General features: G+C 40.0%; 1 protein-coding gene across 1 annotated transcript in view; it reads left to right on the top strand.

Annotated features, from left to right (window-relative positions):
* The window catches only part of ANXA11 (annexin A11), a 53850-nt gene extending 37083 nt beyond the window's left edge, over positions 1-16767 (top strand). Inside the window, exons 7-15 of the mRNA XM_067466965.1 lie at positions 696-809; positions 3085-3175; positions 5326-5405; positions 5976-6032; positions 7952-8045; positions 8501-8596; positions 11782-11840; positions 13167-13289; positions 16465-16767. Coding sequence (XP_067323066.1) covers positions 696-809; positions 3085-3175; positions 5326-5405; positions 5976-6032; positions 7952-8045; positions 8501-8596; positions 11782-11840; positions 13167-13289; positions 16465-16524 — 774 coding nt within the window. The 3' untranslated portion in view covers positions 16525-16767. The remainder of the gene's footprint in view (positions 1-695; positions 810-3084; positions 3176-5325; positions 5406-5975; positions 6033-7951; positions 8046-8500; positions 8597-11781; positions 11841-13166; positions 13290-16464) is intronic.
* Positions 16768-20847: the final 4080 nt, after the last annotated feature.

The raw sequence follows: 20847 nt of genomic DNA on the forward strand, positions 1-20847 counted from the left end.
CCACTGGCCCCATTTCTTCCTATGGAAAATGGGAAGCCTCCCGTGTTCTGGGCAGAGTGTCCTAATATGCTTTCATCACACTTGATCTACAGAACTTCACCAAAAATGAGTGTGCGTCATGTGATGGGCAGCGTGGGGTTCCGTAGATGAACAGTATTGCAATCATCCTAGGACACTTGTGAAGATTTGTGTGTTGAAGTGGTAAGACTCTAGAAGCCAGGATTTGAATCTCCACTTGGCCATGGAAATGGACTGAGTGACCAAGATGAGTCAAACTCTCTCAGACTCAGAGGAAGGCAAGTCAAAGGCAAACACTCTCTGAACAAATCTTGACAAGAAAACTCTATGATGGGTTCGCCTTAGGATCACCATAAGTTGAGATTGCCCTGAAAGCACATACCAATAAATTATGGAAAAGGGAGAAAGGGAAGTTTTAGTTATTTTGTGTTTTTTTTTTAAGGAAAGGAGCCTGCTACCAAATAGACGATCTAAAAGTAATTGATTAAATTCAATCAGATTTACTTGAAGATAGGTCTGTATAGAACTACGTGCAACCTCAGAAAATTCATACTTCTTTAACAGGAAAAATTGTCATAAAGCTATGTGAATTCTTGGCTCATTTTTCAGAACAATACACCCGTTGAAACTTATTTTGTAACTTCAATATATTTCTACTTATATCTAAAATAAAACAGGACTTGATCAAGGACCTGAAGTCGGAGCTATCAGGCAACTTTGAGAGGGCCATCTTGGCAATGATGAAAACACCTGTCCAGTTTGACGTTTATGAAATTAAAGATGCTATCAAGGTTTGTATGATTTCAAATTAGACTGTGACTGTGGCAAGGTTTTGCATACCCAAATTCTTACTCCCTCATTTTCCTCTCTTCAAATCTTCCCTATGAATTCATCTTATCAGGAAGCTCTTCCCTTTGGTATCAGATCCTCATCGTCTGAAGGGCATGCTATCAAATGTGTTTGCCCACTTTTCATATCTTTGCATCTTGCCTAACATGGTAGTATCCAGGAGTGGTGGACTATTGTTTCCTTTTGCTCCCAGGCATGTTGGAGCTGGGGTTTTCTAATGGCCATTTCCCTTTAAAAAAATCTATATTAGGCATAAAACAGTGGGGCTGAAAACAGTTCCTTGAGTTATATTCAGCCTGTAGGCCACACTTTGCCTACCCCTCCTCTAGCTTCAGAAAGTGGGAGCTCATTTCCTGTTTTTCTTGTGGTCTGGACTTGCCTCATTGTTCCACTCCTGTTGTTCTCTGGAGACCAACTTGGCTTATGCAATCTACCTAATTTGCTTACTGTGAATTAGAAATCAACGTAAGTCGCTTGTTTACATAAGCAGGATGGTTAACAGAAGACAATACCTGCCAGTGCAGATCAACTAATATTTATTTAATATTTATTTCGGATATCTGAACCCCACCCTTCTCAACCCCCTGGTAGATACTGCACTTCACAAGATTGCAAAATTTTCGGAAGCTTGCTAGTCTTCCAGATGCAGTTCTTCTGGGGTGTTCCTTTCATGGTGATAAGAACTCTGGCTTTTACCTAGTGAAAGGTGTAATAATGTAACTGTACATGTTCTAGATGCCTGATAGATTACTCAATCAATTAAATATGTATCTTAGAAAATGCAGTAGTTCTAGTGAAGCAAATACACTTCGTGTGCCCCTGTGCTGTAACAGGTATTATTTCAGAAAAAAGGCAGTTTCTTTTTTCTCTTGCAGATAAGAGATAGGGCAATGGGTGGTGCAATGGGTTAAACCCTTGTGCTGGCAAGACTGCTGACCGCCAAAAGGTTGGCGGTTTGAGTCCAGGAGTGGGGTGAGCTCCTGTCTGTCAGCTTCAGCTTCTCATGCAGTAAACAAGATAAGCTTCCCACAAGATGGCAACATATCTGGGCGTCCCCTGGGCAATGTCCTTGGAGACGCCCAATTCTCTCACACCAGAAACAAGGTGCAGTTTCTCAAGTCGCTCCTGACACGCACACAAAATCTAGGGCAGTGTCTGCAATTTGCAGTTTTCGAAGTACTTGCTTTGCAAATACAGGGTGAGGCAGCATAACTTCCTTTTTTCAAAACTTAATAAAACCCATTGTATGAATGAGAATATATATATATAATGTGGGCGCATACCTAAAGTTTTGTTTTATGTAGTTTTGAAGATCAAATTAGGTAGGTGATGTCCTCCATTCTCCATACACTGAGTAAACCGATTTCTGGCGTTTGTCATGACTCTTGCCAGCATAGTAGGCATTATGTTGGCAATTTCTTCCTGGATGTTGGTCTTCAAATCTTGTAGGGTCCTTGGACGGTTCACATAAACATGGGATTTCAAAAAAACCCATAGAAAAATATCACAAGGGGCCACTCCAAATCCACTCGAAAAGTAGGCCTCAATGGCAAAAGCATGCTCCTCACTGTTCCAATGCATGATGGCAACTGAACTGTGTCAGGACAAAACTTTATACTCCCGCCTCTCGAACGAGACCACTAGCGCTCCGCTACGTCTTCAACCGACTGAATGGCGTGCATTTTTTAAAAAGGAAGTTATGCTGCCTCACGCTGTACTATCTAAAATCTACTGAACAGTTAATGAGGAGCACTCTTTTAATGATTTTTTAAAAAGAAATATTGACTCAATTAAATATTGCATCCCTATAAATACAGCTTTGAACCAAGATGACAGGCAGGATTGCTCTACAGATTTGCCTGGAGAAATTAGCCAGATCAGGGTCTTGTTTCAGGTCTATTGAATAGTGATTGTGGATTTCCATATCAGCTAGATGATGCTATTGTCGATTTTAGTGCAAACTTCAAGGAGCTGTCCAGTGTCCTGAACCATTCCCAAAACAACTTTCGTCTCTTGGAAAACTCATTTAAAGATTAGTTTAAATCACAAAGCAGGCTTGCCATTTCAGAGTAAAGGGCCCACAAGTGAATCTGGCCCTGCTTTCAGTCCATGTCAAGTCTCACAATGACAGTCAAGTCAGTTCAAGTGCTCTCTTAGCCTTAAAAAAGGTGAAATTATTTTATACAGTTGTAAAATGAGAGTATTTTTCCCCCTTAGGGTGCTGGCACAGATGAAGCTTGTCTGATAGAGATCCTGGCATCTCGCAGCAACGAGCACATTCATGAAATCAGTAGGCTGTACAAATCAGGTAAGTTTGCCTATATTGTTTAAATTCTTAATGGAGCAACCATTGTTCAGAAATGGAGCAATAATAAGCAAGCACATTGGGATCAGGAATTGGTTTTTGGTTGCCCATGTTGAATGTTTGAAGAACTGATCAGCTGCTTTGCTGCAGAATAACGTTTGGTAGTGTGTTGGGTGGAGATGTTGGCTGTCTCTTGCAGTTTTTCTGGATTATAGCCAGAGGCAGTGTTCATGTAAGTTTGCATTTTATAAGCAGTTATTTGATGCAGTAGACTGAAGAAAGAAAAAGATTTTGGCAATATACGGTTGTTAATTGGTTTTGTATTACATTGCCCAAAGCTGTAATTTAGTTTAATTGTTCCCTTAGCTTAATCTCTCTTTCTGTCCTGGAGTTTGAAAAACAGTTTATTTCCCCACCCTCTCCCTCTGATCATGCTTGTTTGAAAACAAAAGTACTCTGGCTTCAATGTATTGTTGAAGGCTTTCATGGCCGGAATCACTGGGTTGTTGTAGGTTTTTTTGGGCTATATGGCCATGTTCTATAGGCATTCTCTCCTGATGTTTCACCTGCATCTATGGCAAGCATCCTCAGAGGTTGTGAGGTCTGTTGGGACTAGGAAAGTGGGTTTATATATCTGTGGAATGACCCGGGTGGGGCAAAGAACTCTTGTCTGTTGGAGCTAGGTGGGAATGTTTCAACTGACCACCTTGACCACCTAGCACCTTTTTCAACTGACCACCTGTTTCAACTGACCACCTAGCATTTGATGGCCTGGCAGTGCCTGGTGCAATCTTTGGTTGAGGGGTGATTAGATGTGCCTGATTGTTTCCTCTCTGTTGTTTTGTTGTTGTGATTTTAGAGTTTTTTTAATACTGGTAGCCAGATTTTGTTCATTTTAATGGTTTCCTCCTTGAAATTGAAATTGTCCACATGCTTGTGGATTTCAATGGCTTCTCTGTGTAGTCTGACATGGTGGTTGTTCAAGTGGTCTAGCATTTCTGTGTTCTCAAATAATATGCTGTATCCAGGGCCGTAGCCAGAAAAAAATTTCGGGAGGGGTTGAAATTTTCGGGGGGGGGGGTTGAAAATTTCACAGGGGGGGGGGGGTTGAAACTTGCCTCCTAGCTCATGCTGAAGCAAAGAGCACAGCAGGGGGCAGAGCAGTCTTCCATAGCCTGCAGCTCCACTCCTGTCAACCACCTCCACCAAGGCTGGCCTCCTTAATGAGAGCATTCAACACCCCCCCCCCCCCCCCAACTTGGTTGCTTCGCTACATCAGCTATTGCTGCAAGTAATGACAGTGTGAATAAATTGTCAATATTTGCTTGAGATAGTGCTTGCAGTTCTGGAGGGACTCTAATTTTTTGCATCTCATAGACTTAGCATGAGGATTTGGTTAACCAGTTAAAATTCATGAGTAAACCAGTTTTTTTAAAAAAATCTGAAACATTTCGGGGGGGGGTTGAACCCCTAAAACCACCCCCTCGCTACAGGCCTGGCTGTATCCAGGTTGGTTCATCAGGTGCTCTGCTATGGCTGACTTCTCTGGTTGAAATAGTCTGCAGTGCTTTTCATCTTCCTTGATTCGTGATTGGGCAATGCTGCGTTTGGTGGTCCCTATGTAGACTTGTTCACAGCTGCATGGTATACGGTAAACTCCTGCAGAAGTGAGAGGATCCCTCTTGTCCTTTGCTGAACGTAGCATTTGTTGGATTTTACTCTGGCTTCATCCCCCCCCCCTCGCCCCCCGCCGCCCCCAAAAGGCCATATGCTGAGTTTCCCAGGTAAGTCCCACTTAACTCAGTGATACTTCTGAATTTGCACTGTAGGGCTGTTCAGACAGGGTGCCTTCTGGGCATTGTAGCCCCTCAAAAATAACTTTTCCAATCTTGAATTTATTGCAGATATTTCTCTTTTTCAAAATATTGTATCATTGTTAGTTTTTGCTCGCCAGGAATAAATGCTTCTTTTCAGAAGATTGGATGTGAATCGCACACTCACAATGCACACACATACATATACACATATAACATGCATTCAAGCACACATACAGTCCACTCATAAAAGCAGGCATGGTTGTATCCATGATGCATAAAAGTATGTGTTCATGGTCATCATGCGCAAAGTGAGTCTCCTCTGCCTGTCTTTTACAGAACATAAGAAAACTCTAGAAGAAGCCATTAGAAGTGACACATCTGGGCACTTCCAGAGGCTTTTAATTTCACTGGCTCAGGTACGTATAGGATTGTTAAAATTGGTTATTGTTATCTTGTTTTTGTTTTTATCACAAGCTTATATACATCTGGCATTGCCCGGATTTGCTTTTTTTGTGGCTGTTTCTTCACTCCCTTTCCTGCATACATATAGAGCAGTGGTTCCCAACCAGTGGTCCCTAGGAACAAATATATGGTCCGCAGACTAACTATTACTACACTGTTGCCTCGAAACCATGTGGAAACTAGAGCGACCAGTCTTGTGAAACCCTCTTATAGTACCAAGGCAACAGGAATGTTGGGAGGGGAGAGGCTGACTACCCACAAAAGATTACTATTACCACATCAGCTCTAGATTTTTAAATATGGTTTCTCACTGATTTGTACCCATTTGGTGTTTTAAGCCTGGATCATTGAGATAAATTGTCGCTGAAATAATGACATTACTGATTGTCAATAGAGCCACATTGCATTTATTTCTAGGATAATTAAATTAGTTTGTGGTGATACAGTTTTCCAATAGGATACCAGTTGTTTTAAAAATTCCAGTTTATGTGTTAACGTGATTGTTGCTGTATATCCTCCCGCAGGGAAACAGAGATGAAAGCACCAATGTGAACATGTCACTTGTCCAAAGTGATGCTCAGGTTAGTTTTAAGAATTTCTATTGTATGATGTCGCTTACTAATTCCGTAAGAGTTTGCACAACTAGATTGTTCATGCTGCATTGAGATAGTCTTCACTGAATAGAAATACAAAAGGAGTTCTTCAGATATTTCTTCTTTTAATGAACTCTAAAACTGCTATTCATAGTTATCCCACTCCACAATTCACCTTCTAATCTATACTTTTATAAAGTAGAAACATTTTATTCAACTCAGACAATGTTCTTTGAATATATTTCCCCATCCACCCACTGTTATGTTTGGGTGGGAAAAGGGGAAACTGCCATGGGTTTCTCATCCTGTCCAACCCCCTGCCAAGAAGCAGGAAAATCGTGTTCAAAGCACCTCCAACAGATGGCCATCCAGCCTCTGCTTAAAAGCCTCCAAAGAAGGAGCCTCCACGACACTCAGGGCAGAGAGTTCCACTGCTGAACAGCTCTCACAGTCGGCAGTTCTTCCTTATGTTCAGATGGAATCTCCTTTCTTGTAGTTTGAAGCCATTGTTCTGCGTGCTAGTCTCCAGGGCAGCAGAAAACAAGCTTGCTTCCTCCTCCCTATGACTTCCTCTCACATATTTATTAGGCTTGGGCAATCCAAATGGTTCTAAAGTACTTACAAAACTAAAGTTCTGGTGGTGAAAATTTCAGAACTCTAACAAAACTTTCAAAATGTAATTATTATTTCATTATTGGCGATTTTTATGACAGAACCAATTAGGAACTGCCATTTATAATGAAATTTTGAGAGTTTTATTAGAGTTTTGAAATTTTCATCACCAGAACTTTAGTTTTGTAAGTACTTTAGAACGATTTAGAACCATGGATTGCCCAAGCCTAATATTTATGCATGGCTATCATGTCTCAGCCTTCTCTTCTGCAGGCTAAATATGCCTAGTTCTTTAAGCCCCTCCTCATAGGGCTTGTTCTCCAGACCCTTGATCATTTTAGTTGCCCTCCTCTGGACGCATTCAACTTGTCAATATCTCTCTTCAATTGTGGTGCCCAGAACTGGACACAATATTCTAGGTGTAGTCTAACCAAGGCAGAATAGAGGGGCCGCATGACTTTCCTGGATCTAGACACTATGCTCCTATTGATGCAGGCCAAAATCCCATTGGCTTTTTTGCCGCCACATCACATTGTTGGCTCATGTTTAACTTGTTGTCCACAAGGACTCCAAGATCTTTTTCACATGTACTGCTCTTGAGCCAGGCGTCTCCCATTCTGTATCTTTGCATTTCATTTTTTTCTGCCTAAGTGGAGTATTTTGCATTTGTCTCTGTTGAACTTCATTCTGTTAGTTTTGGCCTATCTCTCTAATCTGTTAAGATAGTTTTGAATTCTGCTTGGTAGTGAAATTGGAAAAAATTATGGAACCTTTCAGTCGTCTCCCCAAAAGTTGTACTTCGCACTGAAAATATTAGCAGTTACTTCAGCTCAACATTAGTTGTAAGAAACATGGGAATGCTTTTCAGTGGTATTACATGTCCTGGCATGGTTATAAAAACATTTTTTCACTAGCATCAGAGCATGGTAAGAAAAGAAATATTGCTTGATAACAAACACAGTAATAGAAAGCAAAGGTGTGTTGGGAAGAAGGAAATATTGCCTGCAACTGCTGGTTTTAGGAAGCAGTTGTAGGTCTGCTTTTTATCCTATTTGATAGAGGTAGAGGCTATCAGACTAGGAAAGTGGTTACATTCAGTTTCACTTTTAGGGGAAAGGTGGGTTATAAATAAAATCAACATCAACAAATCTTAAGGCAAAAGAAAATCAGGACAGGTGAAAAATACATACTGAAAGAGGGAGAGATGTTTGTCTAAAAGGGGAAAGATAATTACAAAATCAGTTGTGAAAAGTAATTGAATAAGGAATACCTGTGGGCTTTTGTTTTCTTTTTAGGCCCTGTATGCAGCAGGAGAGAATCGACTTGGGACTGATGAGTCCAAGTTCAATGCAATCCTTTGCGCTAGAAGTAAAGCTCATCTAAGAGCAGGTATTTTTTTGTCTATAACTATGTGTGGGGAAAACATCCAATTTTTTTCTGTGTAGAGCTGTAACGGAAATTTGTAGCCCACTCTGACAAGATATAAAGGATGGCTTAATGCTTTTAGCCTTCTTATACACAGTTACAAAATGCAGAACTGGGGGGTGGAGGGTATATTACTGCTCCTTGTGTCCTCAGTTAGTAGTCCAAAGGAGAACTTTACATCAGTGGTTCTCAATCTGTGGGTCTCCAGATGTTTTGGCCTTCAACTCCCAGAAATCCCAACAGCTGGTATACTGGGCTTTCTGGGAGTTGTAGGCCAAAACACCTGAAGACCCACAGGTTGAGAACCACTGCTATACATAGAATGTATATGACAGCAGCAGAACAAATACTTTGTACTGTACTTTAAGTGTCTTAACCAAATTAGTAATTAGTAACTATAATGCTTTTTCTCTTTCCAGTTTTCAATGAGTACCAGCGCATGTGTAACCGCGACATTGAGAAGAGCATAGCCAGAGAGATGTCTGGAGACCTTGAATCCGGGATGCTGGCAGTAGGTGAGTGGCTCTTTTAAGGGTGTCAGATTTTAACTGTGGCTTGGGTGACCCTTTATTGCTTTGAAAACATGCACAGACATTTCTGACATAAAGTGTCTTACTTTAAAATATATGTTTCTTAAAATATATTGTAAGTTAAGATTCCTGTCCTAACGAAAAGAGGAGGGGCAAACCAAGACCAGAGGAAAGGAAGTGTGTCATTGGGCCCTTCAGGGAGAACCAATCCACAACCTGCCTTAGATTGGATGACATCTAGGGGACCTTCTACACAGGCCCTAAAATGCAGAAGAAACTGGGATAAAAGGTGGGGATGGTGGCTAAATGCGCACTGTATTGCATCAACAGCTGAAAAACACATGTTAGAAAGGTGTGCTTAAAAATCAGTTTCAGCCTAAAAATGTGCATATTCACTGTATATCCCCGCTCTTAAAGAAAACATGTAACTTTGTTCCTATATGCTAGTGTGGACTGCTCCAGCGAATGAGTACATTTTATAATACCAAAACAGCTAATGGAGCCACAGACATGCAGATGGCTAAATGAAAGCACAATTGGAAAGCAATCCCCATGAGAACTCTGTGCAAGCATTCATTTGTTCTCATGTGGGCACCAGGATGGCAGGCAAGTCACCCCGAAAGGAAACAGGATTCAAGAGGGGAAAAGATAAAAGTGGTAGGAGAATGAGGAGAGATAATGACAAGAAATCTGATTGTGTGCACATTCATATATCCACGTCAGTGCTTATAAGGTCCTTATTAAATCTTGGAGATTTAATAAGAAAGATAACTTCTGGTGGACGTCCTACGTCCATCTTGCAGATTTCTAAAATATGCTACAACCAAACATGTCAGGACACCAGGGAAGCATTTACCTGGGCTGACAGCTCCATGTTTGGACTTCCTGTCAGGTTCCGTGGTTTTTTGCCCTACTTATTTGTCCCAGATTATGAGGCCCTTGTGGGCCAGATCTAGAATTGCCACAGACTAAATTATACTCAATGGATAGAGCAAGCATGAGATGTTTTGGACTTCAACTCCCAGAAATCTCATCCAGCTTACTGGATGTTGGGAATTGTGGGAGGTGAAGTCCAAACACCTCAAGGGCCGAAGTTTGCTCATACCTGGGCTAGAGGTTCCTGAGCAAATGAACCTTCATTTCTTCACAATGTCCAAAAGACAACCATAAAGTTCTTCACGTGTAACTTGGTATTGGAATCATTATTATTCATTATTGGTTCTGATCATTTTAATACAGGACTACTGTCCATCTCCTCCTGTTCTACAGTAGGCTAAACCATTTTAGATATGGCTGTGAGGATGATCCAAAACTGTGAGCTGGGAAAAGCCAGCTCAAGTTCATATTTATCATGGACTCACTGGGCTGACCTGAGCAAATTAGTCTTTCTATACCTCAACCTTTCATCTGCAATACTGGGATAATAATCAGAGTAACCTAAGGTAAAGATAAAGCTTTCCCCTTGACATTAAACCTAGTCGTGTCCGACTCTGGGGTGTGGTGCTCATCTCCATTTCTAAGCTGAAGAGCCGGTGTCGTCCGTAGACTCCTCCAAGATCATGTGGCTCGCAAGAGTAACCTAGCCTGCACAATCATTGTAATGAAAGATGAAGAATCTGAAACACTTTTTGATCATTGTGTATATACAAAATATAAACACTCTATAGATCTTTGTCATATAAAATGGCTTTTATAATTTTGCGCCTTGCCTGCAGATCTAACTGGAAATATGTGCTTTTTTGCTTTTTTTGCATCACCAAAGCTTTCCGGATTGTATGTATGGTAACCTTCTGCAATTCCCTTGCATTACTTGTCTTGGTGTGAATTATGAGTCTTGTTTACCTACATGACTATTCTAAACATTGCTGTTCAAAAAAGGAGTATACTTGAGCCTAAAAAAAAAAACATCTGCAATGTCCTCAGTCTGAATTGCATGATTGTGTGCTTACCATGTGAAAGATTCCTTCATTGTCTTCATTTTGGAATGTTTTTCTGTATGGGAAGGGGCGCCTTAGAATACATACATTCAGTGTCATTCATTTGCCCACTTCAGATCCAGGTATGTTAGAGAGGCAAATATAAACACATTTTAAAATGATTTTGACTTATATTGTTTATTGTCTGAAAAAATACTTCAATTGCTTTTTGTTGAAAGACTCACAATTGCCTATCTTGTACAACCTTTCCTCATTTAGTGCTCGCCAGAAGGGCTGGAAAAGATGTGAGTTGTAGTCCAACAGATCTGAAAGTAACAAGGTTGAGAAGGTCGCACTAGCTTCTCTACTCAAGCCGGTTTTGCTGGTTGTCAAAGCCTGAGAAACATTTTATAAATGTTTTTACTGGAAAGGGATTTTGGACAGAAAATCGGAGTAGGACTATGTGATGAGGTGTCATATCACCCTCTAGAAAACGCTTTAAAATTCTCTAAATTATTTATTTTATTATTTATTATTTAGTTTATTTATGCCCCACCTTTCTCACCCCACAGGGGACTCAATGCAACTTATAAACTCTGGCAAAAATTCAATGCTGCAACATAAACAAGACAAGCCTTATCAAACAGTTAAGACAAGCCATAATCAACAGTTAAAACATATCAATAAATAAAAAACATACAGCAATAAAATGGGTTAAAAACATAACAAAGTGCAGAGTGTTGGTTTCGACCTTGTCATTGGCCTCAACCTTGTCATTTTTGTCATGTTGGTTATAATTAGGAACTGTACACTTGTATGTTGAACACACACACACCCTCCACCCCCATTCTGTCCTTAGGCTAAATTATTTCAGTGTAGCCATGTTGAAAAAAATATTCATTTTAGTTTTTTGAATTTATATCCCATTTTTCTCCTAAAAGGGGTCCCTATGTTACATTCCAGGACTCGTTAAATGAATGAACAAGGCACCAAAAACTTTCCGCCCAGCTATGCCTCTCTAGGCAAGTCACTTTTGGCTTTGTCCCCTCGTAGGCTGTATGGAGATAACATATTGTCCCAGTTTTTGTATTTTTAATAGAGTCACATCATGACAGGGGACGCCAAAAAGTGTTTTCTAAATGAGAAGTATTATCACTTAGTGTGCCATTTTCTTGGAAATGATTACACAAGCATAGAACAAAGTTCAAAGATGTGTAGCTACCAATAATAACCCAACTCAACTTCTTTTTGCAGTTAAGTGTGTCAAGAACACACCAGCTTTCTTTGCAGAGAGACTGCACAAGGCCATGAAGGTAAGTACCGTGTAATCCCACAGACTTCTCTACATTAACATGCTTAGATGTTTAAACCATTTTGGCCACAGTTTTTAACTAAATATTGACTCCAGTAGGATGCAGAACTGAGAGTAAGGCCCATCTGTGTGTAATAGTTGTCTCATGCCCCATTTTAGCTTTAAAAAGTAATGAGTAGATGTTTACATACAGAAACATAGCTGGGTTGGATAATCCCTTTTTTACTGTTTCTCCGGGCCAACTATCTTCCTCCCTTAAAGGATTTGGAAACATTTTTGCATCTTGCATGCCATAAAGTAGCTGCATTTTTTGGAGGTGTGGCATTTTGAAAACACAGAGAGAGCAGACTGGGAAAATACTGTTTTGTTCATTTTCTTACTTCATTTGCATCTCTGCTTTAAACTGTCCTTCCAGCGTTTTTCAGACTTTTATCAACTTCCCAGTTTTCCTCAACTTGCCACTGTCTTGATGTCTTTGACTACAACTTACATTATCCTCAAGCAGATCAGTTTGCTGGTTTGGGACAATGGGAGTTGTAACATCCAGAACATGTAGGTTGGGGAAAACTGAATACCGCATATACTCGAGTATAAGCCTACCCGAATATAAGCCGAGGCACCAAATTTTACCACAAAAAAACTGGGAAAACGTATTGATTCGAGTATAAACCAAGGGTAGGAAATGCAGCAGTTACTGGTAAATTTCAAAATAAAAATAAATACAATACAATTACATTAATTGAGGCACCAGTAGGTTAAATATTTTGAATATTTGCATAAAACTATAATTTAAGATAAGACTGTGGAACTCTGATTAAACCATTATTCTAACCTTCTTCAATGTAAATGTGCTTGCATATCCTTCCAATAAAAAGAGAGTAAAATAATAAATGAAATAATACTACTACTAATAATAGACTAAAATAATAGAAATGTAATAATAACAGTAATAATAGAGTAAAATAATAAATATAATAAAAACAATAATAATGTAGAATGATCAATGTAACAACAACAACAACAACAACAACACATTTATTATGTATTTCTAACAGGGTAAAATAATAAATAACCTTGACTCGAATATAAGCAGAGCAGGACTTTTTCAGCCTAAAAAAGGGCTGAAAAACTAGGTTTATACTCTAGTATATACAGTAATTATAGTTGCACATGTCAGCATCTTAACATTTTTAAGTGGCATTTATTAGTGTGAAGGCTTGAAGCTAGCATCTTGGAATAAGAATGAGCACTATCAATTAAGGTTGGGGAGTAAATTTGATACAGATTCACATTCTAGACCATAAGCATATGTATTTGTTTTGTGCAGGGAGCTGGAACCAAGGACAGGACTCTTATTCGGATCATGGTGTCACGCAGTGAGGTTGACCTGCTGGACATACGACAAGAATACAAACGGATGTATGGCAAATCCCTCTACACAGATATCACGGTAAGACTGCATAGGCCTTGTGTCATCCTGCACTCTGAAGTAGTGTGTCACCTTAGAATGGCAAATTGCCAGTTGTTTAATTAGAACTAGAGAGATGAAGTATTTTATGTCATTTCTCCCATGAGCAAAATGCTCAGTGGCTCTAGAAGACCTGTTCTGGACAACCTGATGCAAGGAAGTGAGGTGGGCACACTTACCTTTTGAAGCTAAGCTCACTGGTGAGCAGCCCATATCAACTCCTAAGCCCAGCTCCATTGGCATTGTGAGTGAAATCTTGTTGGTGCACTATATCAGCAATGTCAGTAGGAGGGAAAGCTACGAATGCAGCTATGAAGAAAGGAAAGCCTTGGAGAAACAATTACATGGAGCTGGTGGAATTTATCAGCTTTCCTTCACTACTGTTGCATGACTCTGGAAAAAAAGTGCAGTCAATAGGATTTCAGCTTCTGGGATCCCATCTTCCTCATTAACAAAAGGACAAGGAAGTACATAACCAGGAAACGATAGCTTTTGGTAGCTGCTGTGTGTTGTGCGTATTTAGCCCTCTGCCTCAGTGCAATGCTCCAGAAAAGTAGTTCAGCACAGGATCATATATCGGGATTTCAGTGGTCTTGTTTCAATCCCTCAATATGAGGTACCATGTTTGAAGGTAGAACAAAAGAAAAGAAAATGATGTTTGAAATCCTGCATTACGAGAAATGCATGTAGCACATGTTCTTCATAGCTACATCTCCTGGTACTTCCTGCCAACTTTTAAGAAATGCATCAACTTCCCTGTTTATTTATTTATCATATCAGGAGCAAACCAAGGTTACAGTTGTAATGTATTTAAAAAACACAACTTTTTTTTTAAACTTGGCATTATATTAAATGTCCTTTGACCAGTAGCTGGTCACTTGGATTGCCTCAGGTGTTGCTATAAGAAGGTCCTCCATTGTGCATGTGGCAGGGCTTAGGCTGCATTGTAGTAAGTGGTCTGTGGTTTGCTCTCCTCTGCACTCATATGTTGTGGACACCACTTTGTGACCCCATTTCTTAAGCTTGGCTCTGCATCTTGTGGTGCCAACTCTCCCATCCCTTCCACTGAATTGTTTGCACTTTCCCTTAGCTCTATCTAGGAATTTTGCACAAACTCAGAGCCCTCTGAACTCAGCACTTTTATTGCTCCCATGGCAATTTTTTTTATGATGCTATATTTTATTGTGATATATTTCTATTTGGTTTTGTTTTGTTTTATTTTATTTTATTGCATTATGTTTTAACTCTGTGCTCTCTGGGATTGTCCCTTTGTAAGCTGCCCTAAGTCCCTTCGGGGAGATGGAGGCGGGTATAAAAATAAAGTTACAGTATTATTATTATTATTATTATTATTATTATTATTAGCCTCCATGTTGTTGAAAAGTAATGGGACCATTAGATATGTGCATTGCAACAGACATAATTGTCTTGCGCTTACATGAAAGTAGGAATAATAATAATAATAATAATAATAATAATAATAATAATGCCAGCAGAATGATCTTGTTTGCTGTGGACTCATCTTGTTGTGTTTCTAATAATAATAATAATAATAATAATAATAATAATAATAATTTCATTGTTTTACTGTGTCTGTTTTATTTGTAATCCTTGGGCTTGTCCCTTTGTAAGCCGCCTCCAAGTACCTTCAGGGAGATGAAGGCAGGGTATAAAAATAAATAACAACAATTAATCAATTAATATAATAAAAATAAAAATAATATAATAAAAACAAAAACAAAAATAAAAACAATTAATATAATAAAAAATACCCTGTCTGACCAATTTGAAACTGGATTCGGGCTCATAGTAAGTGCAGTGATTCTTAAGGGGAGAGGGGTCTTCACTCTCCCCTTAGTCTCTAACAATACAGAAATCACCATGTGAGAGAGAAGGGCTGCATTGCCTATAACAGGGGTCCAAAAAGTTTTTAAGCAGAGGGCCAGTTCATGGTTCTTCAGACTGTTGGGGGACAGACTATAGTTTGGGAGAAAAAGGAACAAATTCTTATGCACACGTCACATATCTTATTTCTAGTTCAAAAAAAGAGAGAACAATACAGTATTTAAAATGAAGAACAATTTTAACCAGCGGAAACTTACCAGTATTTCAGTGGGAAGTGTGAGCCTACTTTTGGCTGATGAGATAATCAAGTTAATTAGGATTGTTGTTGTGTGCCTTCACACCATTTCAGACTTAGAGCAACCCAAGTCTAAAGGGGTGGGCAAATGACTTTGGAGGGTCGCGTCTGGGCCCCAGGCCTTAGTTTGGGGACACCTCACCTAAAAGGTAGACTTTGTTGCAAGGTCAGTAAAGAATTCCAGAATTTGCAATGTTCAAAAAAGAGAGTTATAGTCAGGCCCGTAGCCAGGATTTTGTTTCGGGGGGGGGGGGGGGGGGGCTAAAAGATTTTCAGGGGGGGTTTCGGGGGGGCTGAGTTTCAGGGGGGGCTGAGTCTGAGTGAAAGAGGGTCTAGCCTAGCAAACCTTTTGTATCATGCATATGGGATATATTGAGTATGGTGATCAGATCATGATATGAATAAACATAACAGTTTAAATAATGCACCAGTAAGGCCTTTTCGCGAACCACCATGAGAATTTCGGGGGGGGGGGGCTGAAGCCCCCCGAGCCCCCCCCCCCCCCCCCGGCTACATGCCTGGTTATAGTAGTGCAACATGGATTTACATTATCCAAACTCATTAACAGGATGTCAGCCAATGTTTTGAATCTTTTGAAAAACCTAAAACTAGGATTCTCAAGAATCCGAATAGATGATCAGAATTTGGAAATTTTATTTCTGCAAGGGTGACAACTTATAGAATATTCCCATGCTCAATTGGCAATTTGTGGAATGTTCAGTCCTAAAAATTGTGCTTTAAACTCTCTCAACTCCTATTCAAAGTAGATCTGAGTACAGAGTAATTCTGCAAAAGGTTTCTATGTTAGCTAGAGGATACGCCTGTGCGTTCCAGGGCCCCATTTGATGGCCCTCAGTCACAGTCTCCTAAACTTACTATATAGTAGCATAGTGTGTTTCTTGAGCTCTTTGTCTGCTGTCACCTGCTAGATATTTCTTTTGCTGGCTTCTCTCATCTTTGGCATGTATTTGGTGTTTTGTTTCTTCTCACTTTGGCTTTTGTTTTTTTTGTTGCCAGGGTGACACTTCAGGGGACTATCGGAAAATCCTTCTCAAACTGTGCGGTGGAAATGACTAAGTGGAGCTCGGCAGGGATTTATAGATTTCTTGTTTGTGTGTTTTTAAAAAATACCATCTAGTAACATGTTATCATTTCACATATTGCCAGATCTCTTCCTCTACAGTGTCATGTTTGCTAACATTTATATTCCTTCCTTTAATGGTGCATAAATACAGAAATTCTGCTGCAATAGTGGCTGCTGCACTGGATAGTTAGTTGTAGATCAGAAATATGTTTTTGCCTTCTGTGGGTGGGTGGGGGGGGGGGAGATGACTTCTATATGAGAGATGTGTGGAAGAAACATTTATTTAGTGCAACATGATTCCATGTAGCTTTATGTATAAAGACTTTTCCCCCCTGTAATGCATGGTAGGTTTTATATTTACATACACACTGCTTGTAGCTTGATGTAATACTTATTGTTCTGAACAGTGACTGACTCTCAGCCCCTTGCTTGTTTATAGTCTTACCACCAAGGAGAAACTTAACTCTGACTCTCATGGGGAAAATAAAATGTCAACTGGCCTCTACCATCTAAATTTGAATGTGAGAGCCACCTGATTTTCAGATCTATCCTTACATTTGAAAATGAAGAAACTATGACACATTGCAATTGCACATGAAATTCAGTACATAGTTGAGAAGCATATTACTCTTTCATGAGTTGTAACTTTTTCTGAAGCTCATTGCAGTGTGGGAGTGGAGATTTTCATTAAGAATCTGGAAGAGGAGAGAAGGGATGTACTTCATTTCTCTGCACACAGTGTTCTTATGAAACTAACATTATCTTGTATTGTCGAAGGCTTTCATGGCCGGAATCACTGGGTTGTTGTTGGTTTTTCGGGCTATATGGCCATGTTCTAGAGGCATTCTCTCCTGACGTTTCGCCTGTATCTATGACAAGCATCCTCAGAGGTAGTGAGGTCTGAATACCTCTGAGTATGCTTGTCATAGATGCAGGGAAAACGTCAGGAGAGAATGCCTCTAGAACAGTAGTTCTCAACCTGTGGGTCCCCAGGTGTTTTGGCCTACAACTCCCAGAAATCCCATCCAGTTTACCAGCTGTGAGGATTTCTGGGAGTTGAAGGCCAAAACATCTGGGGACCCACAGGTTGAGAACCATTGCTCTAGAACATGGTCATATAGCCCGAAAAAACCTACACCAACCCTAACATTATCTTCCCACCTGCTGCTTTTAATAATAGCAAAGTTTCTGCACTAGGCTTTCTCTTGGTAGCAGGACGTAATTACAACAAGTTCTATCATTGTAGGTTATGCTGAACAGGATGCCAGCCAATACATTTAAAACTTCTGAGTGCCTTCATAGTGTCATCTTTACTATCATATGTGGTTTGGTTTTGAAGAAATACTACAATTAAATTTTGTTCAGGTCCTTCTTGCACAAGGAGAGGCTTCTTCTTGGCAAATAAAGCATGAAGCCCTCGCTTTGCATTGTTAAGACAGGAAACAGCACAAGGCTGTATAACAGTGGTTCTCAACCTAGGGTCCCCAGATGTTTTTGGCCTACAACTCCCAGAAATCCTTGCCAGTTTACCAGCTGTTAGGATTTCTGGGAGTTGAAGGCCAAAAACATCTGGGGACCCCAGGTTGAGAACAACTGCTGAATAAGCTTCATTCACTTAATAAGGACTTTCTCAGAATTGGATGAAGATTCCACTTTGGCAGTTGGCTGGACCATGCTCCCTTTATCCACAAAGAAATCCCCACTCGATGGCTATCTTATGCTGGATTTTCCTCACTCAAATACCTTGTTTCTTTAGTTTTGTTTTGCCCAGGTTGTGCCAGAAGTCTTTGAAATCCAAAATGCCTTACTCCTGAGTACATGCCAAAGCCTGCCTTCTCAGTGGTTTTTGAATTGTGCCTTTATAAATCAAATACATATATCTTTTTAAGCAGATTTATATGAATAAAGACATCTATCTTCTACGCCTCCTGAAGCAGTTTACTTGTTTGTGTCATATGTACATTGATGTAGGTTCTCTTCCAAGAGACCCATTTAAAGATTTCCATTAAATTACTCTGTGAGGTAATTGCACGAAGCCATTTATAATTTCTTTAGAAAAAGGGTTTTGTCTCAAGCCAAATAGTATTGCTGAGTGACCCAGTTTTTGTGGATGAGTCTTATTATTTGGCAACTTCTACAAAAAACACTGCAGTGGATTCTAACTTGCCCAGCAACAGTAATAAGGCAGATACATGAATAGTCCATTTGAGTTCAGTTATTACACAGTTTTGGCTCTTCTCTTTCTCCCCTGATTTTCACTCCAGAAGAAAAACATTGGTTCTATATAGTTCAGTGTAGTGTAAGAGTTCTACATGTGCTTCTGTCCTACAGCCCTGGTCACCATCCCTGGAACTTTCCCTTTGGCTGTAATAGCTCCCCCATCCCTGACCACCATCCTGTCACTGATGGAGAGACAGGGAGAGAATCAGAAAAGTATTTGGCTATATTCCTGGATGTCTGAGATGATGATGATATCCTCACCACCATCTGTGCAACATAGCCAGATGCTTCAGACCCCCTCCCCTTTTCTCAGGAGTGCTAAGAACAATTTTTGAAATGAGCACGACTGGTTCACCATTGGTGACCATTGTTTCCAACACTTCAGATTTGGCTGGTTTTTGAATGTTTCAAATCAATAGTGACTAATCTTTTGGGGGTGGGGGATACGTAAGCCAAATAAAGTTTATTAGAGTGTTAAGTGTGATACTACAATGTATATTCCCATACTCTAAAGCAGTGGTTCCCATACTTATTTGGCCTACCCCCGGAAATCAATTTTTCTAAATCTCTTCTTTCTTTTATGTTTTCACTGCCCCCTTACAGTTATCCATCGCCCCCAAATGCACCTGTGGCCATTACCGTCCCCCCCCCCCACCAGGGGGCGGTAACGCCCACTTTGGGAATCACTGCTCTAAAGTTTTAGTTTCCGCTCGGGAGCACTTCCACATAAGAAGTGTCTTGCTAGAATAAAGAGAAAATTTGCATAGACCACCTCCCTGCTTCTTAATGGACCAGTTTGATGTCTCCGAGAAGCCTAGAGGCAGGTTTCCAAAACAACAAACAAGCTTCGTAGGTAGGTCTTATCTTATGGCATAGCCAGGCTCTCTAGCACATACCTCTTAGAAATGCACTATTGTGTTTCTTATGGCATTAGATCTTTGTGGTTTAAACAATGGCAGACTGTAAATACATGAATCTCATAATTCCTCATATCCAAAGATTGTCCCAATCTAACAAGGCCAGTATTTCATCCTGTAGAATGAACAATTCCACATTCCAACTGCATCTGCATTACACTATATATTCAGATACAAGGAATGCATCATGGACGAGATCAAGTATTGACTGTCTTGGTCTTTATATAAACATTGGATATGTGTATGAACTATTGGCAGTGACTGAAGAAGGACTTCCATGTTTAAGAATAGAAGAACAAACATTTCCAGGCAGTTGTATAGGAAATAAAGTAAGATGCTTCTGCCAAGTGGCAAAAAGAGGGAGAATCCGATTATCTTCATTAAGTATAAACTCTGCTATTGAGTTTATTGATGTCTTTGTACTTCAAATTTCCATAATTTAACTTTTCCTTCTGAGCAGCTTTTCATGCAAGGGTTGAGCCTCCTGATTGGCTAGGAATTGTCTGCCTGTTATTTGATTTTGGCAAATACTATTAAATGTTCCGTAACGTCAGAAATGCCCATGTGCAACCAGTGAGCTCCCTTTTTATTGTCTCATGGATCAATAGTTTGAGACATAAACCTTGACTCATTCCCTAGCTTTGAATGAATGGGGTTTACACATACGTCATTAAAAGGAGGCCACCCCTGTTTTTCCTTCCTTCTTAAGTATCTGTGCTGGATCAGACCAAGGCCCTATCAAGTCACATATTCTGCTTATATTATGGCAGATACTTATGGATAGCTTTCAAGTCCAACATGTACATGCTACCCCCTAGCCATATTTTCCAACAGCTGGTATTTGCACATGTCCCAACAACTAGGTAGGCTGAAGATAAAAATACCCAGAATCTCCTATGACTCTAGCATATGTCACAATGGCTTAGTAGACAAGGCTGCAACCAGCTTCACTGGTTGCAGCTTTGTCTACTAAGCCATTGTGACATATGCCAGTTTCATAGGGGACACTAGCTTGGGGTGAGGGGCCTCCACAAGATCAGCAGGAAAATGCTACTAGGAAGTATTCGATTTCTTTTTAAATAACATAGTCTGGTAGTAAAACCAAAGCAATCCATATCTAGGAAATAATATTTTGAATCATAACAGAGTTATACATTTGCCCTCCGTTTTAACTCCTAT

The sequence above is a fragment of the Anolis sagrei genome, chromosome 3 (genome assembly GCF_037176765.1).
Source record: "Anolis sagrei isolate rAnoSag1 chromosome 3, rAnoSag1.mat, whole genome shotgun sequence".
In the NCBI taxonomy this organism is placed as follows: domain Eukaryota; kingdom Metazoa; phylum Chordata; class Lepidosauria; order Squamata; family Dactyloidae; genus Anolis; species Anolis sagrei.